Source organism: Schistocerca nitens, chromosome 7 (genome assembly GCF_023898315.1).
Source record: "Schistocerca nitens isolate TAMUIC-IGC-003100 chromosome 7, iqSchNite1.1, whole genome shotgun sequence".
NCBI classification, from domain to species: Eukaryota; Metazoa; Arthropoda; class Insecta; order Orthoptera; family Acrididae; genus Schistocerca; species Schistocerca nitens.
The window spans coordinates 420,128,709-420,155,414 of record NC_064620.1 but is presented as its reverse complement, the minus strand read 5'-3'; the positions used below and the strand labels follow the sequence as shown (position 1 = coordinate 420,155,414).

The window sequence follows — 26,706 nt, the reverse complement described above, 5'->3', positions numbered from 1 at the left end:
ATTCCGAAAATAGTGTTGGCAGGAAGGCCAGAGTAAAAGCGCCACTTGGGAAGACCATGAACAAGATGGGAGAATGGATTACGGAAAGACCAGCAACAACTAGAATTCACAGGAAACAATGGAAACCGCACAGGGCAAGATATGATAGAGGCAGTTTTTACGGTTGGCACATATCTACAATTTGCGAGCTCGTCAATTAAGTATGTAAATAAATGTTGGCAGCGAGTAGCGACTTCTTACTTATTTATTAATAATAATTATTATCACTATTTCAGACCAGCCAAAGTGGCTAGTTAACGGGGTTTTATAAATGATGGTTCCCAAATTCACGTGCCGTTAGCAAAACGTTAAATAAAACGATTTATTTTGTGTCAGCCTGAAATACTGAGTGTTCCCCTCGTTAACATATTCTGCAATAACTGACTTTATTTAGTGCAAGAAAACAGAGAAAGTGATCTACAGTACTCTAACGGCGAAATGTGTAGGTCAGAAGAGAAAGACAAAAGAAAAGAGAGAAAATAAACATTTCTGTCTTAAATAAAATAAATACTGGTAATCTTACGATGTTTTCAGTTTTGACCGTATCAGATAGTATACAAAGATAATGAATCTTTTTTCAAGGACAGGAAGACGTTTGAAAAAGGAAAAATTTAAAGATCAGAATCAGATAACCAAAGGTTTTTCAGAAATTTTATTTTAAAGAGAATTTAGAAAAATACTTAACAGTAATTTTGAAAGAAATTACTACTCCCTAAGATTACTCAATTTACAGAGATAAAATTTAACGCCGGTCCAATTGCGGCTATAATCCGATAACTTTTAACGTTGCTCCTGCTACAACATTCTCAGAGTATTATAAAAATCTTTTTCGTTACTAAGATTGAAATATCTCCAGGAAGTACTGAGGTTTTAATATCCCTTAATACATGTACAGTATATGATAATTTGAGCCATAAGTCGAAGTTCTTCAGAATTCGCTGTACGAGGCGTACCTACTTAATGTGTTTCGTTTTCAATCGGACGGACAATTCCCGCTCAGCATTTACTACTTTAAATTTCAGATAGTAACGCCAATTAATGCATGCTCTGAATATAAAAATTAATCTTTGGGGATAGGCCGAACATGCACTGCTGCTCAGTAATTTACTGAGTAAATTAGTAACAGTTTTGCGCTTAAATTGAAAATTATAGTGTTTGAAATTCTAAAAAAGTTTTAGAGAGCAGTTAAAAATATGCTCCCGAATGTGAGATATGTTAATTCCACTTTAATAATATACAGTTAATAAGTAGGTCAGCTAATAACCTTGTCCTGGGAGAAAATATGTGGGAAGGCCATACGAGAGATGGAGTAGCATGACAATGATTTGTCTAATATATAAAGCGAAGAAGAGGATGAAGAACTGCATTGCCAGATATGCGAGTGGTAGAATATTCCTTGCAGACACTTTGATGCAACGAATCGGGCAACTTATTCACGGCATGGCCATGGGCATCTACAAGCACGATAGCTTCATTCTGTCACGTCTCTGAATCTTAAATCGCGGATTCCATACAACCGACAGGCATATACGAGGTGCGGCTAGAAAAAAACCGGACTGATGCTGGAAAAAACATTTATTTACAATTATTTACAATGTCATGTTATCTCCTTCAATGTACTCTCCTCCTCGGTCTCTACACCGCTCCATACGAATTTTCCACTGTTCATAGCAATGCTGCAGATCATTTTCGGTAAGTCCATACATTACTTCCGTCGCTTTTTCTTTTACTGCTTCAACAGTCTCAAATCTAGTTCCTTTCAAAGCTGACTTGACTTTAGGGAAAAGAAAAAAGTCACAGGGGGCCAAATCAGGTGAGTAGGGTGGATGATCTAAGATGGGAATGTTGTGTTTTGCCAAAAACGTCTTCACTGACAACGCACTGTGAGCTGGGGCATTGTCTTGGTGAAGGATCCATGACTTTTTTCTCCACAAATCGTTCCGTTTTCTCCGTACTCGCTCACGTAGGGTAGCCAGGACGCTAATGTAGTAATGCTGATTCACTGTTTGTCCCTCTGGTACCCAATCAATGTGCACAATCCCTTTGATGTCAAAAAAAACAATCATCATTGCCTTGAATTTCGATTTTGACATTCGTGCTTTTTTTTGTCGTGGAGAACCAGGAGTTTTCCAATGCATCGATTGGCGTTTAGTTTCGGGATCGTAAGTAAAAAACCACGATTCATCGCAAGTAATAACATTTTGTAAGAAGGTGGGATCACTTTCAATGTTTTCCAGGATGTCAGAACAAATCATTCTTCGGCGTTCCTTCTGTTCAATTGTGAGACACTTTGGAACCATTTTTGTACACACTTTGTTCATGTTGAAACTTTCATGAAGAATCTGCCTAACACTTTCCTTGTCAACTCCTGTTAACTCAGACACTGCTCTGATTGTTAAACGGCGATCTTGTCGAACAAGTTTACCGATTTTTTCAATGTTTGCATCAGTTTTTGCTGACAATGGTCTGCCAGTGCGAGTGTCATCACTGGTGTCTTCGCGGCCATCTTTAAATCGTTTAAACCACTCAAACACTTGTGTTCGCGATAAACAATCATCGCCGTACACTTGTAACATTACAAACGTTTCACTTGCAGATTTTCCTAGTTTGAAACAAAATTTGATGTTAACACGCTGTTCTTTCTGTACACTCAACATTTTCCGACGCACAGACAAAACGTCAACTACTTAAAACAGACGCCACGGGCAGACTGAGTGCAGGAGGCAGATGAAACTCGAGCAGTAGGCGGAGCGAGAGTCAAGTGACAGGCCACGCGACTTTCAGCCTTATTGCATTCGTTTTATTGTTTCACCAGTACTAGTCCGGTTTTTTTCTAGCCACACCTCGTATACAACACTTCACTGTCATGTTTACGAGGCATGTTATGAAATGTTTCTTGAGGGTTGCCAACACGGAGTGGTTGTAGAAGATGCCCTGACAAGAGCGTGCATTGCAGGTACTGAACAAAAAGGGTGTGTATAAAGCGGTTTACGGAGTTTAGTGGAGGCACAACAAATGTTCATGACGAATAGTGGAGCGGAAGACACATTTTGACTGATGGTTCGGTGCAAAAAATAGAGGAAACTGTTTGTGAAGACCGCCAATTGACAGCGGATGAAATTTCAGCCACGTTTCCACAATTCTCTTGAACTCTCTCATACAAGATACTCACAGAAACGTTGTACCAGAGATTATGTGCAAGATGGGTCTCAAGACAGCTGACAGAGCAGCACAAGAAAAATCAGGTCAATAGCGCCCGCGAGGTTCTTGAGCAACTTGAACTGGAAAGTGAAGTTTTTCTGAGCTCTATTGTGACTGGAGATGTAGCGCGAGCGGCGGGGAGGGGGGGTTCATTACACAGCTGAGACAAAAAGACGGTCGCCACAGTGGCGTCACACCAATCCCTCATCTACCAAAAAGTTCAAAATCACAATTTCGGCCAAAAAACCATGGCCTCGTTGTTTTGGGACCGAAAAGACATAGTTTTTGTCGAATTTCTGCCTCAGGGGGAGATCGTCAATGCACACCATAAAAAACTGAAAAGGTGTATTCAAAACAAAACGAGCGGAATGCTCAGAAGAGTAGCGTGCTTGTTGCATGGCAACGCCCGTCCTCACACAACCTTACCATCAAGAAGATCTTGGACTCATTTGGCTGTGATATTTTGGACCACCTCCCGTATGTCCCTGACTTGGCGCCTTCAGAATTTCATCTTTTAACCTCCTTGGTATGCACACATGAGTGGAATTAAATTTTCAACCGATGGGCTGGTGCAGAAAGAGATTCTGAAGTGAGGGAAGCAGTTGGCGGGAGAGTTATTTGAGGAGGGTACACAGAAGCTTAAGGCATGGTCGCCACATGCACTGAGCGCTATGGTGATTATGTGGAAAAATAGTCAACAAGTATATCAACAATTACTATAATTTTTTTTCAAATACACTTTTCTAAAAAATAGAAAAATCTGGTACTATTACTTTCTGAATATGCCTCGTATGTCAGCGGCGGAGTGTCACATGATCACCTGGTGACAGTTCCACGCCTTGTACACTTCCACAGCTCTTCAAAGGGACCAGCGTGCTCATGTAATGGGGTGCGCAACATTTCGTCCGCTGAATGCTGCACAAACATTACTTTGCCTTCCGTGATACTACTGAATATGTAATTGCTCTGTATTTTGATACTTTATAAATAAAAAAAGTGCTATGCCACTCTTTAAATACGCACCATAAACAAGATCACAGTGAGCTAGTCATAAGTCACAGTTGTGTACAGTTAATTGTACACCAGCAGTGTTTCCGTTTAACCTTCTTCGGTAATAAACAACAGGTATTAATATGGCATCCACCACAGCAAGTCACACCACATCGGTTGGGAAAAATCGGCTTGTAATCGTCCTGAGGCCACAAACGGCATAAGAAGCAAAATGACGTCTCTTTTAAACCATCCTGGAGCCAAAAACCTTACAACAAGCAAAATGAAATCGTTGTTTGTCGTGAGACTGGCGCAAGACAGGTTCAGTGTGCTGTCCACCGTTTCCTGACAACTTTACATAGAGAAACAGTACGTTCCACAACAGATTGGAGATTTTGTATGGACAGCAATGCCGGATGTTTCGTGGGATTTTATGGCCTGAGCTCGCAGGCATGTCCAACATTCGAGCAATTCCCCATTCACTGCTTGTTGCACACCGCTGCTCGATCCCTGCTGCAATGCTGTGGCCATATCTTCGACAGATGTCGAATCAACTGCTTTCCTTCCTCTGCCATATTGCATTTCAAAAAAACCTGTCTTTTCGAATTTTGTAATCATTTTCTCCAGACCCTTAGCAGACATCGGACCAATGCCTTTTTTCATACCCTTGAGTGTCTGGAACTTCTGCAGGGCTATTGGCGCAGTCACCGTTTTCGTGGAAGATCTTTATCAGCGGCGCGCGAGTCTTCATGGAGACAAGTCATGCCGGGAACCAGCCACTTGCGGCGCTTCTAAAATGGTTCAAATGGCTCTGAGCACTATGGGACTTAACATCTGTGGTCATCAGTCCCCTAGAACTTAGAACTACTTAAACCTAACTAACCTAAGGACATCACACACATCCATGCCCGAGGCAGGATTCGAACCTGCGACCGTAGCAGTCGCGGCGCTTCTGTTGGTGTGCATATCCTGTCGTATACAGCGCCCTCTATTGGTAATTTTTTTCTTCTGTGACGTTTCCCCCTGCTTCAGTAATATGCTGTTCAAATTTGACGTCATTCTGAGCACTTGTTCTATTTCTGGAGCGTTTTGAAACTGGAACTTCAATTATGGATACCTTGTATAAATTGTGGAGACAAAGTTAGCACCTTGTACACAGCGTTGGTAATGGGACTGTACCGATGTACGGTACAAAATATTAAATCGTGCCACGACAAATCAGATATAAAACAAAGTAAAATGAAAAATGTAAAAAAACTCTGAAAATGCGCATGAAATTACCTGTCGTAACGGTAATTTATAATGAAATGAAATAATAATGGTACAAACACACTCCATAAGATAACTGTATAGGATGTTTGTGGTAATTAATTGTTCTTTTACTCGCTGGCGAAAAGAAACTAAAAAGGCCACGTTATTACACTCTGTTCTAGTCTCGAAGCTAACGCACGCTACGGCGGCCGTTTCGCATTGTAAGTTAAAAATGTTAATAATGTATGGTAATTTATGCTGATCGTGCATTTTTCTTTCATATGCTTAGTGACCTTCACGCAGAAGTAAAAATATCATTTGTAAGGTTTTCAGTACGCTGGCTGATTAACAAGAACGGCCGAACAATCGACCATTCTTGGCAGATATCTTACGTAGGAATAATTTCATTGCGTTCCGTCATCAACGGACGCTTTAAAAGACTCGCAGCATAATTATTAAGGAAAAGAAAGAGAATATATTAATTTATGTTGTATATAGGTAAAAACTAAGAATATTCACTTAAGTTCAGAAATTGGCCACTTCTCGGCAAGACGAAGATTATTACGTTTAAAAAAGGGAAATATTTTCTTTCATTACAAGGTTTATTTTAATTAAATTTCACAACAGTAAAGATATCCTGCAGCAATATTTTAATGTGATAACACTAAATACAATCCCTGAGATTATGTTTACGTTTTTTTGTCAGTATGAACGTTCCACGTAAACACCAGTTTTAACAAATTCTAAAAGCGCCTCACGCAATCCTATATTAACAAGGCGGTATGTCGCGCTTTTAAGTAATCAGAGCTCAGTGAACTATTTTAACAAAGTATAGATTCAGGTCCCACATATTATCATGATTCTTTCTGTGTCTGCTCCGCCAACTAACTGCTCTATTCACGCTCTTGCCGGGCGTAAATATCAGTAAAGTTAGGCGGTAAGATCTTACACTCTTTTCGTCACATTCATTGAGTACACCATAAGTATACTTGAGACGGTGTACGGACGGGCGCGGTAGCGGTATAGTGCTATAAAGCTTACTTCGAAAACGATCTGCTTATAAATTTCACGAAAATTGTAGCAGCTTGGTGGACTTCTCTTCTCGGTTGTCAGTCAATTGTAAATTGTCAAAGAATATAAAAAAATTAAAATTCGACTGCTGATCTAGTCGTTATGGTTATTTCCAATGTCGTGCGCTTTCATCTCCCCTCTTACTAGCAGTCTGCGTTGTTCCTTTTTTCTTTCATATTGCACAAAGCGCCTGCCTTTGACGCATGCGTCAAGTGCAAGCAACATTGCCTCCACATTGGTTTAGTGTTCAGTGTGCTTTCAGCAGTTTGATGTTGTGCCGCATTACTCGAGACACTTCGAACTAACTGTATCATTACTAAAACTACAGGAAACAACGGAAGAAACACGTGTGTAGTTTCTAGACAACGCATTAGCTGAAAAACAGCAATAGGAGGCTGCCGTAGGAACTGGAGTTACTCTATGGTTTGTTTCGGAATATAAAACGATGATAAAATGGAAACTTCCACAAGTTACTTAATACGAGGTGCGGCTAGAAAAAAACCGGACTGATGCAGGAAAAAACATTTATTTACAATTATTTACAATTTCATGTTATCTCCTTCAATGTATTCTCCTCCTCGGTCTCTACACCGCTCCATACGAATTTTCCACTGTTCATAGCAATGCTGCAGATCATTTTCGGTAAGTCCATACATTACTTCCGTCGCTTTTTCTTTTACTGCTTCAACAGTCTCAAATCTAGTTCCTTTCAAAGCTGACTTGACTTTAGGGAAAAGAAAAAAGTCACAGGGGGCCAAATCAGGTGAGTAGGGTGGATGATCTAAGATGGGAATGTTGTGTTTTGCCAAAAACGTCTTCACTGACAACGCACTGTGAGTTGGGGCATTGTCTTGGTGAAGGATCCATGACTTTTTTCTCCACAAATCGTTCCGTTTTCTCCGTACTCGCTCACGTAGGGTAGCCAGGACGCTAATGTAGTAATGCTGATTCACTGTTTGTCCCTCTGGTACCCAATCAATGTGCACAATCCCTTTGATGTCAAAAAAAACAATCATCATTGCCTTGAATTTCGATTTTGACATTCGTGCTTTTTTTTGTCGTGGAGAACCAGGAGTTTTCCAATGCATCGATTGGCGTTTAGTTTCGGGATCGTAAGTAAAAAACCACGATTCATCGCAAGTAATAACATTTTGTAAGAAGGTGGGATCACTTTCAATGTTTTCCAGGATGTCAGAACAAATCATTCTTCGGCGTTCCTTCTGTTCAATTGTGAGACACTTTGGAACCATTTTTGAACACACTTTGTTCATGTTGAAACTTTCATGAAGAATCTGCCTAACACTTTCCTTGTCAACTCCTGTTAACTCAGACACTGCTCTGATTGTTAAACGGCGATCTTGTCGAACAAGTTTACCGATTTTTTCAATGTTTGCATCAGTTTTTGCTGACAATGGTCTGCCAGAGCGAGTGTCATCACTGGTGTCTTCGCGGCCATCTTTAAATCGTTTAAACCACTCAAACACTTGTGTTCGCGATAAACAATCATCGCCGTACACTTGTTGTAACATTACAAACGTTTCACTTGCAGATTTTCCTAGTTTGAAACAAAATTTGATGTTAACACGCTGTTCTTTCTGTACACTCAACATTTTCCGACGCACAGACAAAACGTCAACTACTTAAAACAGACGCCACGGGCAGACTGAGTGCAGGAGGCAGATGAAACTCGAGCAGTAGGCGGAGCGAGTCACGTGACAGGCCACGCGACTTTCAGCCTTATTGCATTCGTTTTATTGTTTCACCAGTACTAGTCCGGTTTTTTCCTAGCCACACCTCGTATAGCAGAGTTGACCCTTACTGAGAGAAATAATTATCCCCGACAGGTGACAACGACTGGATTTATAATAGAACGTTAATTTCGCTGAGGTTTCTGGCCGGCCGCAGTGGCCTAGCGGTTCTAGGCGCTTCAGTCTGGAACCGCGCGACCGATACGGTCGCAGGTTCGAGTCCTGCCTCGGGCATGGGGGTGTGTCATGTCCTTAGGTTAGTTAGGTTTAGGTAGTTCTAAGTTCTAGGGGACTGATGACCTCAGATGGTAAGTCCCATCGTGCTCAGAGCCATTTGAACCATTCTGAGGTTTCCGGCTAAGGCCGATTTGCTGACCTCCCTTTGGTGCTTATTCACGAAGCCAAAGATTCCCATCATTCCATCTCTGATAGTCACCTGGGGGTCGTCTTCACCACCACCACCACCACCACCACCACCACCACCACCACCACCACCACCGCCAACGATGACGACAATCATCATCATCAATAACAACGCAGTAATACATCAACAGACCACATATGAGCCAGTGATTTACAACGCGCCTTCGTCAATTCATTATTTGCAGTGATGGGGGCACAAAGTTTAAACTCTACATATTGCCAAGCTTGTTCATCTGAACTCTTAGATCTACCTTTTTTATGTATCACACAGTGTTCAACTGTTCCTGTTGCATCAGACAGCAGGCAAAATTCCACACGACAATCGTCACACTGAGTATTCCTTTATCCACAAGTGTCACGAACCTTGCTCTTCAGCCCAAAATCTATGCCTATATTGGATTACATTTTCAAGAGACAGACATTCTTCCTAACATTCCAAGAAGAGGAAGACATCTGGCCACAGCAACCGTATAACTTCACTGACTCCACGACAGGTGAACAGCGATTAAGTGGCGTAAGAGCTGTATTAGCGATCTCTAAGTATACAAAGATCATCGACGTAAGTGGTTCAATAAACTACTGTACAAGGGTCCTAGATTTCACTTTTTGATCTCAATTTTTGCTTATTTTGCTTGCTCGATTCTGAATTGCACCAACTTTGATCTGATGTTAATTTAGCTAGGTGTTCAGCTTTAATTCTTATCGGGCGAATAAAAGTTTAATCAGATTCCGGGATGTATAGGAATCATTCAGAAGTATTATGTTCACAGACAACATTTTTTGTTTTTCCGTCGTAACCATCGATTAGTCGCTGAGATGACCAAACGTAAGTGCGTGTGTCAGTTACTTTGAAAATTTATTTTTATTTGATTTAAAATACCACTCCTTTCCTTGCAAGATTAGCAAGTCGTTTAATGGACAAAGTAAGAGCATATGGACTATCAGACCAATTGTGTGATTGGATTGAGGAGTTCCTAGATAACATAACGCAGCATGTCATTCTCAATGGAGAGAAGTCTTCCGAAGTAAGAGTGATTTCAGGTGTGCCACAGGGGAGTGTCATGGGACCGTTGCTGTTCACAATATACATAAATGACCTGGTGAATGATATCGGAAGTTCATTGAGGCTTTTTGCAGATGATGCTGTGGTGTATCGAGAGGTTGTAACAATGGAAAATTGTACTGAAATGCAGGAGGATCTGCAGCGAATTGACGCATGGTGCAGGGAATGGCAATTGAATCTCAATGTAGACAAGTGTAATGTGCTGCGAATACATAGAGAGATAGATCCCTTATCATTTAGCTACAAAATAGCAGGTCAGCAACTGGAAGCAGTTAATTCCACAAATTATCTGGGAGTACGCATTAGGAGTGATTTAAAATGGAATGATCATATAAAGTTGATCGTCGGTAAAGCAGATGCCAGACTGAGATTCATTGGAAGAATCCTAAGGAAATGCAATCCGAAAACAAAGGAAGTAGGTTACAGTACGCTTGTTCGCCCACTGCTCGAATACTGCTCAGCGGTGTGGGATCCGTACCAGATAGGGTTGATAGAAGAGATAGAGAAGATCCAACGGAGAGCAGCGCGCTTCGTTACAGGATCATTTAGTAATCGCGAAAGCGTTACGGAGATGATAGATAAACTCCAGTGGAAGACTGCAGGAGAGACGCTCAGTAGCTCGGTACGGGCTTTTGTTAAAGTTTCGAGAACATACCTTCACCGAAGAGTCCAGCAGTATATTGCTCCCTCCTACGTATATCTCGCGAAGAGACCATGAGGATAAAATCAGAGAGATTAGAGCCCACACAGAAGCATACAGACAATCCTTCTTTCCACGAACAGTACGAGACTGGAATAGAAGGGAGAACTGATAGAGGTACTCAGGGTACCTTCCGCCACACACCGTCAGGTGGCTTGCGGAGTATGGATGTAGATGTAGATGTAGAATTGTGAATAATTAAATGCGGAAGCTTTTCTTTTGGTCCGCGTAACTTTCAAGAGCCAATTCATGCGCAGCTATCTTTTGTCTTCAAATTCCGATAAAACTTGCAATCATTTTTACATTAAGATGTCCAATTATAAATTACATATTCTTTTCCGAAAGGGTAGAGGATTAAAATTTACGGTCAATTTATATATAACTAAAACACCTGCTTTCCAAGCTAAGTGTGAGCCGTACCTATTTTTAAGTTGTACTGAAATTGTTTAATAATTTACGGAAGAGCATTAACGATAGAATCATGAAAAGAGTACCCAGTTTTCTTGAACGTTGCCGTCACTGCTAATTACTTCAAGTCAGCATTTACAGAAAGCTAAAACTTTCATTTCTCAGTTACTTTACGAAACTGTGACGTTAAATGTCCACAGCCTAACTTTGTGCCCGGAGCTGCGTTTTGTCGTTTGCGACCTTGCGCTTCACCTATATGATGAATCATTCCGCGAGCAGATTGGATTGCATTTATAAATCCACGAGCCTTTCCAATGCTGTACAAGATGCGGAACCCTGGCCTTTGGCGTTTTCCGATCACATTCATGGCAGTCGGTTTGCTTCGTACAAAGGCGCACGCTTGCGTATGATCACCGTTCCGTAGGCAAACATTTTTCGGTGAAGTCGCTCACTGCCCTGTCTCAGAGTGGGATAAATGTATTAACAGTTACGTCGATTACTTTTGAAGTAATAATCAATTTACCTACTTTTTTTCGTCTGCCTCGTTATCATTAGACTGACTCTTATATAAAAACCTGTCGTACATGAGAAGTGTGGTTGTCCGCATGTACTTGCTGGAGGGGGTCAGGGCAGTAAAACAAAGTCTCGTTTATACCGGGACAGCCGGCCGAAGTGGCCGTGCGGTTAAAGGCGCTGCAGTCTGGAACCGCAAGACCGCTACGGTCGCAGGTTCGAATCCTGCCTCGGGCATGGATGTTTGTGATGTCCTTAGGTTAGTTAGGTTTAACTAGTTCTAAGTTCTAGGGGACTAATGACCTCAGCAGTTGAGTCCCATAGTGCTCAGAGCCATTTGAACCATTTTTTTATACCGGGACATAACCAGGCAACGACGTGGCATGCTACGTAAATGTGGCGTGCGTCATCTAGTAGCACGCTACAAATGGCAACATCTAGCGGCCTATGTTGCATGCGGCAGATTACTTTACACCAAAGTAATATGATACCAAAGTCTGGTCGCTTCAACCCCACAAACCAACCAACCAACAATACCAAAAGTATCATAGTAACGTATATTAATTTATGAAAATAAACACATTTATTGGGGTATAACGGTAGTCTGCACATGTACCCTTAATGCTGTAGCACCTTCCCTTTAGCTAGTGAAATACCGAGATACTTACAACTGAGCTGGCCATTGCTGCACGTGGCTCCGTCACATCGAGAATGAATTTTAACGATTCATACGCGAACCATTTTCTGTCTTCCACATTAGTCGCTGAGCCGCTTTTTGCACTGGTCACACGGGAATGTTCTCGATGAAAAGCACTTCGCAGGTTCTTTATCTTCTTTTTCACAGTGCTCTCGTCAATTTCGTACTTCATTCCAAGATTCCGTATAATGTCTCTTTTTACACGGTTATTTTTGTAATTTGTGTCACGCACGTCCCACAGCACTTTGCATTGTCTGTAGTCCTCGATAAATGCAAGATACTTTTCACTGGCCCATTTCATGTTTGAAATGTAGCGCTGCCGCACGGCAGTCCACTGAACTCCGGAGCTAGTCACGCCACACTGCGGCAACTAGCTACATTGCGTACGGTATTGCTTTTGTCGCACGAATCATGGCGACAGCGTGCGTCACTGCAGCATGCGGCACTGTCGCATACCGCAGTGTTGCGAAATGTTGCCCTGGTGTAAACGAGGCTACTGTTTCCCCATTCCCAAAACCGAACACTGGGGAAAAATAGGAAGAAAGATGGTTTAAGAATTAAGCGGGAGAGCTACGAGATTTCTTACCCCTTGCGTTTCTATCTTCTGCGTGCGAAAAAAAAAGAGTCCTTTCCATCAGTCCGTGTCTGTAAAAATGCACGCTGTTGCACAGTGTCATTTCGTCCAGGTAGCATCATAAAGAAACCAGAGTAGGGGTTTGATAAAAAAAAGTTATACAAATAAATAATAATAATTATTATTATTATAAAATATCCAACATTCCATATAACCTTCACTTTATGTTTTTTCCTTCTTTTTTTCCTTTCTAGAATTACTTACCCCCAAGCTATGCACAGAACAATACTAACACCTCTTCCTCTTTCTGAGCCCAACATCTCTCTAATTATGGAGGGATGCTGACTCAGTTTTTCAGGATAGCAAATGGGAAGTTGCGGTTCAGAAAATGGTCCAGAGATCACCAGTGTGAGTGTGTGTGTGTGTGTGTGTGTGTGTGTGTGTAGTGAGTGAAGTGTTATGAAACAATGCGTGTATAGTGTGTGTAGTGAGTGATAGTGAGATATGAGTGAACAATGTGGCATTACATTATCTAATAAGTTATTTGTAAAAAAAAGTATTGTATACCAGGAGTAAATCTAATGATTGTCTCTAACTAGAAGTCTGTAAATATATGTGTATACGAATTAGCTTATTTTAAATTGATCTAAATTTGTAAATACTTTGACATGTCCTATATCCTTGTAAAAAGAGATCTACGGATGAATAAAGCTACTACTACTACTACCACCACTACTACTACTAATGGACAAGAGACAGCTACCGTTAACATGGATTACGTGACGTCAGTGTGGTGGGTTCACAGTCACACACCTGCCGCGTGCGCAGCTCTCTCATGTTGAACGAAGGAATCTGTTCTGCTACTTCGCTATTGTAGATTGCGGAGCGCGTGATCAAGCAAATACGCTATTTGATCGAACGCTGCCGACCTCTGTCACTGACGACTGGTGCGAGACGTGAGGGTGGAGATTGCGTTATTTACTTACCTCTCCAGGCTTCGCTCAAGCTCGGCTGGAACGATTTGCCGTGTAAATGAAATAGAATCTATATTAAGCCCTCGTGGATAATTGTTAATACATTACGGGTGTTATTAGTCGTTGTATACTCTGTTCATCGAAGTTGAAAGACGTGAAAGAACTTTGTAAAATTTAGTTACCTTGCTGATACGTTACGACACAGCGAATAAACTTGGTTTCGCTCAAAGTAAGGGATTTTTTTTATCTTTTTTTGCAATGTGCTCCACTGCAGCATTTGTAATACTGCTTGTATGTATTGTGTGTGTAGTGTAATGTTAGTTTTGGTTGATAATGATGATGATGATGATGATGATGAAGAAGAAGATGATGATGACGAAAAAGAGGAGAGGGTGAAACCCGGTGCCGGTACCTAGCCTACTCCTCGCGAATAGCACCAAGGGGGCTGCCAAGCTTAAAGTTCCCATCTGACGGACGAATCACTACAACAGTGTCCTATGCTCTCACTTCATGAGACACTGCCCAGAGGTTTGGTATTTAAACCAGGACATTGGCGCAAGGTCTGGTGATCAGGAACTTTACGCCACCAGCTCTCGTCCCCTTGCGGGCCAAATACTCGCAGTGAAAATTTTTTCCACTACCAGGATTCAAACCGGCTTACCCCCCGGCATGAGCGACACCGCCCAAGTGTGCGTTAACGACCTCACGGAGGCATATGGAAGTGGAAAGTAAAATTATAATAAAAACACAATTCCTGTGAAGGCATATTTTCCGAACTGTAAATTACAACCCATTACTTTTATTTCTAATTAATGGTTTATTCATTATTATAAGGAACTAGCTTAGCGTGCGCTGGTCCGCTCGCGTAGACCGTGTGGTCCGCACAGGCTTGTTTTATAATTTTCTTTAATCGAGTTTTTAAGTTGTTCACTAATTGTGACACCTTCTAAACAGAATAAGATTTTCACTCTGCAGCGGAGTGTGCGCTGATATAAAACTTCCTGGAAGATTATAACTGTGTGCCGGGCCGAGACTCGAATTCGGGACCTTTGCCTTTCGCGGGCAAGTGCTCTACCATCTGAACTACCCAAGCACGACTCACGCCCCGTCCTCACAGCTTTACGTTGGCCAGTACCTCGTCTCCTACTTTCCAAACTTCACAGAAGCTCTCCTGCGAACCTCGCAGAACTAGCACTCCTGGAAGAAAGGATATTGCGGAGACATGGCTTAGCCACAGCCTGGGCGAAGTTTCCAGAATGAGATTTTCACTCTGCAGCGCAGTGTGCGCTGATATGAAACTTCCTGGCAGATTAAAACTGTGTGCCGGACCGAGACTCGAACTCGGGACCTTTGCCTTTTGCGGGCAAGTGCTCTACCTGATCTAACAGTGTTCAGAAATGATAGATTAAATACAGTTGGTGGTGGAGTATTTATTGCTGTCAGAGGTAGTTTGCCTTGTAGCGAAATTGAAGTAGATAGTTCGTGTGAAGTAGTATAGGTAGAGGTTATACCTGACAATCGGACTAAACTATTAATTGGATCGTTTTACCGACCCCCCCCCCCCCCCCCCGACTCAGAAGACATAGTTGCTGAAAAGTTCATAGAAAACTTGAGTCTCATTTAAAATAAGTACCCCGCTCATACAATTATAGTCGGTAGTGACTTCAGTCTACCCTCGAAATGCTGGAAAAATTATACGTTTAAAGCCGGCGGCAGGCAAAAAACGTCATCCGAAATAGTACTGAATGCTTTCTCAGAAAATTATTTTGAACAATTAGTTGAGGAGCCCACTCGACGCGTAAATGGTTGCGAAAGCATACTTGACCTTTTAGCAACAAATAATCCAGGACAAATAGTATTGTGACGAATACAGCGATTAGCGACCACAAGGCAGTTGCTGCTAGGCTGCATACCGTACACCTACAACCATCAAAAAGAAACGCAAAGTATATCTATTTAAAAAAGCTGATAAAAATGCTCTTAACGCCTTTTTAAGAGACAGTCTTCACTCCTTCCGATCTGATCATGTAAGTGTAGGAAAGTTGTGGAATGTTTTCAAAGAGATAGTATCGACAGTAATTGAGAGATATACACCACATAAATTAATAAGTGATGGTACTGATCCCCCATGGTACACAAAACGGGTCAGATCGTTGTTGCAGAAGCAACGAAAAAAGCATACCAAATTTAAAAGAACGCAAAATCCCCAAGATTGGCAAAGTTTTACAGAAGTCCGAAATATGGCACGTACTTCAATGCGAGATGCTTTTAATAATTTGCGCAACGAAATTCTGTCTCGAAATCTGGCAGAAAACCCAAAGAGATTTTGGTCATACATAAAGCACACCAGTGGCAAGAAACGATCAATACCTTCACTGCGCGATAACAACGGTGAACTCACTGATGGCAGTGCCACTAAAGCAGAGTTATTAAACACGGTTTTCCGAAACTCCTTCACCAAAGAAGACGAAGTAAATATTCCTGAATTCCAATCAAGAACAACTTCTAAGATGGGAAACATAGAAGTAGATATCCTCGGTGTAACGAAGCAGCTTAAATCACTTAATAAAGACAAGGCCTCTGGTCCAGAATGTGTATCATTTAGGTTCCTCTCAGAGTATGCTGATAAAATAGCTCCATATTTAGCAATTATATACAACCATTCGCTCACAGAAAGATCCGCACATAAAGACTCAAAATTGCTCAAGTTACACCAATACCCAAAAAGGGAAGTAGGAGTTATCCGCTGAATTACAGGCCTAAATCATTAACGTCGATTTGCAGTAGGGTTTTGGAACATATACTGTATTCGAACATTATGAAGTACCTCGAAGAAAACGATTTATTGACACATAGCACGGCTTCAGAAAATATCACTCTTGTGAAACACAACTAGTTCTTTAGACTCATGAAGTAATAAGTGCTATCGACAGGGGATGTCAAATTGATTCCATATTTTTAGATTTCCAGAAGGCTTTCGACACCGTTCCTCACAAGCGTCTTCTATCCAAACTGCGTGCCTACGGAGTATCGCCTCAGTTGTGCGACTGGATTCGTGATTTCCTGTCATAAAGGTCACAGTTCGTAGCAATAGACGGAAAGTCAATGAGTAAAACAGACGTGATATCCAGCGTTCCCCAGGGAAGTGTTATAGGCCCTCTATTGTTCCTGATCTATATTGACGACATAGGAGACAATCTGAGTAGCCGTCGTAGATTGTTTGCAGATGATGTTGTCATTTACGGTCTTGTAAAGTCATCAGATGATCAAAACGGCTTGCAAAATGATTCAGATAAGATATCTGTATGGTGCGAAAAGTGGCAATTGACCATGAATAAGGAAAAGTGTGAAGTTATTCACATGACTACTAAAAGAAATCAACTAAATTTTGATTATGCGATAAGTCACACAATTCTGAAGGCTGTAAATTCAACTAAATACATAGGGATTACAATTACCAATAACCTAAATTGGAACGATCACATAGATAATATTGTGGGTATAGCAAACCAAAGACTGCGATTCATTGGCAGAACACGTAGAAGGTGCAACAGGTCTACTAAAGAGACTGATTACACCACGCTTATCCGCCCTATTCTGGAGTATTGCTGTGCGGTGTGGGATCTACATCGGATGGGGCTGACATATGACATCGAAAAAGTACAAAGAAGGGCAGACCGTTTTGTATTATCGCGAAATAAGGGAGATAGTGTCACAGACATGATAAGTGAATTGGAGTGGCAATCATTAAAACAAATGCGTTTTACGTTGCGACGGGATCTTCTCATGAAATTTCAAACACCAGTTTTCTCCTCCGATTGCGAAAACATTCTGTTGGCACCCACCTACATAGGGAGAAATGATCATCACGATAAAATAAGAGAAATCAGGGCTCGCACAGAAAAATGTAAGTGCTCGTTTTTCCCGCGTGCCGTTCGAGAGTGGAACGGTAGAGAGACAGCTTGAAGGAGGTTCATTGAACCCTCTGCCAGGCACTTTATTGTGAATAGCAGAGTAATCACGTAGATGTAGATGTAGAAATACGCCTTTTTGTACTTCTAACTTAAAAGCCAAATACAAATTTTCTTGGCTTTAGCGTTAAAAATGCATCCATAATGAAACATTATCAAACAATTTTCTTCCACTATTTTATCCCGTTAGTGTTTGAATTTTCAATAATTCTTAAGCACATTTTTTTAAATTTACGACAAAGAAAATAAATACCAATTCTCGTAGTTCTAGGTTCAAAATTGCTGTGATAGTGACAGATTTTCAAAAAACTTTCACCCTTACTTCACTCACTCACGTGTGGAATTTCGAACAATCCCTTACTAAATGATGCGTATGGTATAAGATCAATACCCTCCCCATGTTTCAACTCTCCATCCTTAGCGGTTTGGGCTGGACTATGATGAGTCAGCCAAGACATTTTCTTTTCCATGTACTCATTTATGAGGAGCAAATATTATAGAAGTATGTTCTTTGTTATGTGTCATAGTAAAGCCAATGCGAAGTAGTCGTTATAAATAGTAAGATAAGGAATTTGTTTTATTTTAAGTTTCTTTATGATGTTCACATGATTCGTAATTTTTTTACTAAAATTATGTATTTAATTTGCCGAGTGCAATATTTTCATGAATATAGCTCAAGTGGAGTGCAAACTGGCAAAGCGAGAATGACAGGACGAGAAATAAAAGGCTGTAGGAACATGCATGACCATGAGAGAGATAGGTATGGGAAAATTAAAGAGACACTTGGAGAGCAGAAAAGCATCTGTAGGAATATTTGGAGCTCAGATGGCAACCCATATTAAGCAAAGAAGTAAAGGCTGAAAGAAGGATGGAATACATCGAGTGTCTGTATAAGGAAAACAAACTTGAAGGCGATGTTATGGAAAGAGAAGAGGATGTAAGTGAAGGTGAGATGGGAAATATGTTGTGAGGAGAATTTGACAAAGCTGTTGAAAGACCGAATTCGAAACAAGTCCCCTGGAGTAGACAACATTCCCTTGGAGGTTATTAAGATCCTTGGGAGAACCAACCATGACGAAAATATTTCACCTTGTATGGTAAATACACTACTGGCAATTAAAATTGCTACAACACGAAGATGACGTGCTACAGACGCGAAATTTAACCGACAGGAAGAAGATGCTGTGATATGCAAATGATTAGCTTTTCAGAGCATTCACACAAGTTTGGCGCCGGTCGTGACACCTACAACGTGCTGACATGAGGAAAGTTTCCAACCGATTTCTCATACACAAACAGCTGTTGACCGGCGTTGCCTGGTGAAACGTTGTTGTGATGCCTCATATAAGGAGGGGAAATGCGTTCCATCACGTTTACGACTTTGATAAAGGTCGGATTGTAGCCTATCGCGATTGCGGTTTATCGTAACACGACATGGCTGCTCGCGTTGGTCGAGATCCAGTGACTGTTAGCAGAATATAGAATCGGTGGATTCAGGAGGGTAATACGAAACGCCGTGATGGATCCCAACGGCCTCGTATCACTAGCAGTCCAGATGACAGGCATCTTATCCGCATGGCTGTAACGGATCGTGCAGCCACGTCTCGATCCCTGAGTGAACAGATAGGGACGTTTGCAAGACAACAACCATCTGCACGAACAGTTCGACGACGTTTGCAGCGGCATGGACTATCAACTCGGAGACCATGGCTGCGCTTACCCTTGACGCTGCATCACAGACAGGAGCGCCTGCGATGATGTACTCAACGACGAACCTAGATGCACGAATGGCAAAACGTCATTTTTTCGGATGAATCCGGGTTCTGTTTACAGGATCATGATGGTCGCATCCGTGTTTGGCGACATCGCGGTGAACGCACATTGGAAGCGTGTATTCGTCATCGCCATACTGGCGTTATCACCCAGCGTGATGGTATGGGGTGGCATTGGTTACACGTCTCGGTCACCTCTTGTTCGCATTGACGGCATTTTGAACAATGAACGTTAACATTTCAGATGTGTTACGACCCGTGGCTCTACCCTTCATTCGATCCCTGCGAAACGCTACATTTCAGCAGGATAATGCACGACCGCATGTTGCAGGTCCTGTACGGGCCTTTCTGGATACAGAAAATGTTCGACTGCTGCCCTGGCCAGCACATTCTCCAGATCTCTCACCAATTGAACTCACCAATTGAAAACGTCTGGTCAATGGTGGCCGAGCAACTGGCTCGTCACAATACGCCAGTCACTACTCTTGATGAACTGTGGTATCGTGTTGAAGCTGCATAGGCAGCTGTACCTGTACACGCCATCCAAGCTCTGTTTGACTCAATGCTCAGGCGCATCAAGGCCGTTATTACGGCCAGAGGTGGTTGTTCTGGGTACTGATTTCTCAGGATCTATGCACCCAAATTGCGTGAAAATGTAATCACATGTCAGTTGTAGTATAATATATTTGTCCAATGAATACCCGTTTATCATCTGCATTTCTTCTTGGTGTAGCAGTTTTAATGGCCAGTAGTGTATATCAGACAGGTGAAATAACCTCAGACTTCAAGAAGAATATAGTAATACCTGCTCCAAAGAAGGCAGGTGCTTACAGGTATGAATATTACGGAACCATCAGTTTAGTAAGTCTTGGCTGCAAAATGCTGACGCGAACTGTTTACAGAAGAGTACCCCAGCGGAGTGCTATAGGACCATTACTTTTCACAATACATACAAATTACCTAGTACTTGACGTCGGAAGTTCCATGAAGCTTTTCGCGGCGGTGCTGTTGCTTACCTACAGAGAAGTCGCGACACTAGAGAATAGTAGCGAAATGCAGGAAGGTCTACAGAGGATCGATGTTTGGTGCAGGGAGTTGCAACTGAACTTCAACATACAAATGTATTGCAAATACATAAACAGAAAGACCCTTTCTTCTATGGTTACAAAATTGCCAACTATCACATCACAGGAAGCCGATCTTTCCATAAAATATCTAGGACTATCCGTACGGAGCGATTTGAAGTGGAACGACCACATACAATTAATCGCGAGTAAGACAGTTGCCAGACTGGATTTCATTGGAAGAATCTTCGGGAAATGCAGTCCTTCAACAAAGGGAGTAGCTTACAAAACACTCCTTCGCCCAATACTTGAATAATGCTCGACAGTATGGGATCCATACCAGATAGAAGTGATAGAGGAAATAGAGAAGATCCAAAGAAGATCAGCACGAATGCGTCACGGAGATGCTTAGCCAACTCCAGTGGTAGACAATGCAAGAGAGGCGTTCTGCAACACGTTATGAGCCACTGTTAAAGTTACGAGAAAGTACGTTCCTAGAAGAGTCAACAAATATATTGCTTTCTCTCTAAAAGACCATGGAGATACAACTACAGAGATTCAAGGCCACATGGAGACTTACCAGTAATCGCTCTTGCCGCGAACCATACGTGACTGGAACAGGAAAAGGGGGTTCTGATGCTGGCCGGGGTGGCCGAGCGGTTCTAGGCGCTACAGTCTGGAACCGCGCGTCCGCTACGGTCGCAGGTTCGAATCCTGCCTCGGGCATGGATGTGTGTGATGTCCTTAGGTTAGTTAGGTTTAATTAGTTCTAAGTTCTAGGGGACTGATGACCTTAGCAGTTAAGTCCCATAGTGCTCAGAGCCATTTGAACCATTTGGGATTCTGACACTCGTACACAAAATACGCTCTGCCACACTCGGTAAGGCGGCTTGCGGAGTACGGATGCAGATACTGACCCTACGACTTGTATTAAAAGATAAAATGTAAAATAGGTAAACCTACGATTATAGCACTCGTTGATTTAGAGAAAGCTTTCTAAATATTTATCTAGAATGCATTTCTTGCAATGTACGGCTGTAAATCCGTATAGATCACTTTTGCTAAGGGAGATCTGTTTTCTTCTTTCAAGGAGCAGTTAGTTTTCTTCTGACGAACGCAGTTACCGTCATCTGGTTATTAGCCTTTGAAATAGGTACCTCTAAAAATCAACATCTACATCTATATTCTGCAAACAACCGCGAGGTCACGGCAGAGGGTACGCCCTATTGTACCAGTTATTAGGCCATCTTTCCGTTCCATTCACGTATGGGGCGCGGGAAGGATGTTTTAATGCCTCTGTGCGTGCAGTAATTATTCTTATCTTGTCTTCGCGAACCTTATATGAGCGATACGTAGGGGTTGTAGTATATTCCTAGAGTAATCATTTAAAGCCGCTTCTTGAAACTTTGCTAACAGATTTTCTCGGGATGGTTTACGTATATCTTCAAGAGTCTTCCAGTTCTGCTCCTTCAGTATCTCTGTGATATTCTCCCATGGATTAAACAAACCCGTGACCATTCGTGCCACCCTTCTCTATATACGTTCAATATCCCCCGTTAGTCCTCTGGTACGGGTTCCACACACTTGAGCAATATTCTAGTACCGGTCGCACGGATAGTTTGTAAGCAATCTCCGTTGTAGAATGATAGCACTTCCCCAGTTATGTTTTGTTATGTTATTTTAACCGGGGACCTAGAAGCGACGGAGAGGCTCCGTCCCCGCCCCAGCCGCAGTGGTCCACAACCCCACGACGACTACAGCAGTCCACTTCACCCCTCCGCCGCCCCACACCGAACCCAGGGTTATTGTGCGGTTCGGCCTCCGGTGGACCCCCCAGGGAACGTCTCACACCAGACGTGTGGTAGATGTTTGCGTGGTAGAGTAATGGTAGTGTACGCGTACGTGGAGAACTTGTTAGCGCAGCAATCGCCGACATAGTGTAGCTGAGGCGGAATAAGGGGAACCAGCCCGCATTTGCCCAGGCAGATGGAAAACCGCCTAAAAACCATCCACAGACTGGCCGGCTCACCGGACCTCGACACAAATTTGTATGAACTGGCCGATTCTAACAGTGACCCATTGATATTGTAGTCACAGGATACTACTTTTTTCGCTTTGTTCAAAATGGTTCAAATGGCTCTGAGCACTATGGGACTTAACATCTGAGGTCATCAGTCCCCTAGAACTTAGAACTACTGAAACCTAACTAACCTATGGACATCACACACATCCATGCCCGAGGCAGGATTCGAACCTGCGACCGTTGGATAAAATGTTGCGTCCTCGCTACCAAAAAGTCCTCAATCGAGTCACAAATTTCACTTGATATCCCATATGATCGTAGGTTTGACAGTAAGTGTAGGTGTGCTACGGAGTCAAATGCTTTTCGTAAATCAAGAAATACTGCATCTACCTGATTGCCTTGTACGCCATGTGAGAAAAGAGCGAGTTGGGTTTCACATGGTCAGTGGAGTAGCGGGCGATGTTACCTGTAACGGAGAGGCAGCTGGATCAAGAGACCGACAAGAACTCGGAACACTCTTACGACACTCAGCTTCCCGTTGTTCATCACTCTTGTTTCTGCTTTCTGGTGTCTGAGTCACTTCTCCACCTCGAGGCAAAATCACAGTAGGGTGGCGACGAAGCATATGCCGTTTTAAACATGTTATCGTCGATTTGAACGATATACAAGATTTACAAATATCACACACTGCTATGTACCGGTTTTTACCATCTCGAGTGAAATAGCTCCACAGAAGGCTAGATTTTCGTCTATCTGCCATTGACTCGGAATTCAAGACAATCGATAATATAACGAAACAGAATAAAGCATAACGTGGCACGGCCCGGCAGCACTTGGTAGGACGGAGAAGCTAGAAGAAGCGATCTGTCCTGGCACTACAGCTGACACCGGCACGGACCTGAAGCACTGGACGTCCCGTGCAGTTGGCGCCAGGCAACGGCCGTGCACAGTCGAGGCAGTCACGTGGCCGCACACGATAGTGTTTCGTCCGCAGGTTTGATTGACGTGTGTTCATGCCCATACTAAATAATGAATTGCACTTTAACGTCGATGTTCACGTCACAAAACTTTTTATTCTTGCAAACGTTTATTTTCATAGCACTGACACTGGCACAGGTTTATTTAAATCGTGGCACCTTGCCTACCAGCCGTCTCTGGCACCCGTGTCAAAGCACGCTGCCGGTGCTTTCCTTACATCACTAGCAGCAGCGATGAAATACTGGGAGCGGAAAGTTGTCTCCAACATGTACAGAAATGTTGTTGCTAACAGCGTGCTACTCAATCTGTACGCTGAACAAGCAGTAAAAGAAACTCAGGAGGGATTTGGAGAAGGAATTAACGTTCTGGGAGAAGAAATAACAACTTGAAGATTTGCTGAAGATGCAATTACATCACAGACGGCAAAGGACTTGGCAGAGCATTTGAATGGAAGGGATAGCATCTTGAGAAGAGATTACAAGATGAATATCAACATATATATAACAAGGGTAATGCAATGTTATCGAATTGAATCAGACGATGGTGAGGGAATTGGATTCGGAAATGACACACTATAAAGTAATATGCTATTACTTACTATTTGGGTAAAAAAATTCAACTGGTGTGCAAACTTAAGGCCAAAGGAATTTCCGTATGATGTTCACCGCCAAGAGACGTGGCTCGATGAAACTTGGGACATACACAGAAAGAACTAACTACAGCATTGTACAGAGGGGAACTGAGATATATACGCAATGGCACAAACAGAAATGACACCTTTATTCAAAAACACTAAATTTTGATAGTTCCCTGGACATTATCAAAGACGGTACATAGTTTTTAATACGGTGTGTAATCCACGGACATGAATGCTTACTCTGCAACGTGCTTCCCTGTTGGGCACAAGGTTGGTAAGATGTACTTGTTGTGGGGCATTCCATTCCTATACCAATGCGGTTGCATGCACTGCAACATGTCTCCCCAACACCTCCCTCACGTGTGCGATGTGATTTGAATGGGGGGGGGGGGGATGAGCAGGCTGGTCTATTCATTCTCCATTTCTTTCGAGACACTGCTGAAGACGGTGCTCCAGCTTTTGTATTCCTAAGTCGAAGAACTCTCACGTCAACTCGTTGAGGAAGCGGGTGACCTCTGCTCGGACTTCATCGTTGCTCTTGAAGCGTTTACCACTTAAAGTGTTCCTTTAGCTTGGGGAAGTGGTAATAATCGCTGGAGGCTAAGTCCGGGTTGTATGGGGGATGGGGCATAACAGCCCACCCAAATTTCTTAAAAAACTCTTGTGTTTGACGAGCGGCGTAGAGTCGAGCATTGTCGTCAAGAAGCACTACTCCCTCCTTCAGTCGTCCTCTCCAGCGCTTCTGGATTGCACGACGGAGTTTGCTCAGTGTTTCACAATATCTGTCTGAGTTTATTGTCGTCCCATGTTGCATGAAATCGATGAGGAGTACCCCCTTCCGATCCCAAAACACAGTCGCCATAACCTTTCCTGCCAACTCCGTTGTTTGAATTTCTTTGGTGGCGGTGAACCGGAATGACGCCAGTGATGAGATTGTTGTTTTGTTTTGGGGTGTAATGAAACACCCACGTTTCATCTCCCATGACGACAGAGTCCAACTTCTCCTTGTCGCCTCCCCCCTCTGTTGAGGAAACGTGCGAGCACAGTCAAGGCGTTGCTCCTTGCGTCCGTCTGTCAGTATCCAACGGACCCAGCGAGCACAGACCTTGTGATAACCCAACATTACTGTTTAAGTTCTTTCAATTGTGCCACGGGAGGCTTCAGGAATGCATTCAACAAGTTCACGGACAGTGACTCTCCGATCTTTGAGCAGCTCACTGTTCATTTTCTGGACAATCGCATCCGAAATCGGCGGTCTTCCATTCCGTTCTTCATCGTAAACTCCCGTGCGACCCTCAGCGGAAGCCCTGCACCATTTGCGGACGTGCTGAACAGGCATGCAATCTTCACCAGTCAGTTCCCGATGAATCTCAACGGGCGGTAACTTCCTTGCGTGGAGAAACCGGATTACTGCTCGAACCTCGCACATGGCGGGAGCGGCGATCAACACTTCCATCTCTGACGGCTGCCAAGCCAACACTGAGTGACGTAATCGCGGACGGGCGGGCTCGAGAATGGGGGAACCACTGCACACGGCACTGTTGTTGGATTTAGCCTAGACCTTCCCTCGAGGCTGTAGCTCATTAGGAACGTTACTTTTGGTACAACCCTCGTATTTAAAAGCACGAGAACATGTTGTTGTTGTTGTTGTTGTTGTGGTCTTCAGTCCTGAGACTGGTTTGATGCAGCTCTCCATGCTACTCTATCCTGTGCAAGCTTCTTCATCTCCCAGTACCTACTGCAACCTACATCCTTCTGAATCTGCTTAGTGTATGCATCTCTTGGTCTCCCCCTACGATTTTTACCCCCCACGCTGATCCCTTCATGCCTCAAAACATGTCCTACCAACCGATCCATTCTTCTGGTCAAGTTGTGCCACAAACTCCTCTTCTCCCCAATCCTATTCAGTACCTCCTCATTAGTTATGTGATCTACCCACCTTATCATCAGCATTCTTCTGTAGCACCACATTTCGAAAGCTTCTATTCTCTTCTTGTCCAAACTATTTATCGTCCATGTTTCACTTCCATACATGGCTACACTCCATACAAATACTTTCTGAAAAGACTTCCTGACACTTAAATCTATACTCGATGTTAACAAATTTCTCTTCTTCAGAAACGCTCAATATACAGATTGAATAACATCGGGGAGAGGCTACAACCCTGTCTTACTCCCTTACCAACCACTGCTTCCCTTTCATGTCCCTCGACTCTTATAACTGCCATCTGGTTTCTGTACAAATTGTAAATAGCCTTTCGCTCCCTGTATTTTACCCCTGTCACCTTTAGAATTTGAAGAGAGTATTCCAGTCAACATTGTCAAAAGCTTTCTCTAAGTCTACAAATGCTAGAAACGTAGGTTTGCCTTTCCTTAATCTTTCTTCTAAGATAAGTCGTAAGGTCAGTATTGTGTCACGTGTTCCAGTATTTCTACGGAATCCAAACTGATCTTCCCCGAGGTCGGCTTCTACTAGTTATTCCACTCATCTGTAAAGAATTCGTGTTATCTGTCAACACCTGCTTTCTTTGGCATTGTAATTATTATATTCTTCTTGAAGTCTGAGGATATTTCGCCTGTTTCATACATCTTGCTCACCAGACGGTAGA

General features: G+C 42.7%; 1 protein-coding gene across 4 annotated transcripts in view; it reads right to left on the bottom strand.

Annotated features, from left to right (window-relative positions):
* LOC126194822 (uncharacterized) overlaps positions 1-26,706 on the bottom strand; it is a 155,583-nt gene that overhangs the window by 30,395 nt on the left and 98,482 nt on the right. The window contains exon 1 of one of the 4 annotated variants that reach the window (XM_049933150.1): positions 22,949-23,358. The exons of the other annotated variants lie outside the window; for them this stretch is intronic. Coding sequence (XP_049789107.1) covers positions 22,949-23,242 — 294 coding nt within the window. The 5' untranslated portion in view covers positions 23,243-23,358. Of the gene's footprint in view, positions 1-22,948; positions 23,359-26,706 lie in introns of those variants that run through there. 4 annotated transcript variants of the gene reach the window in all.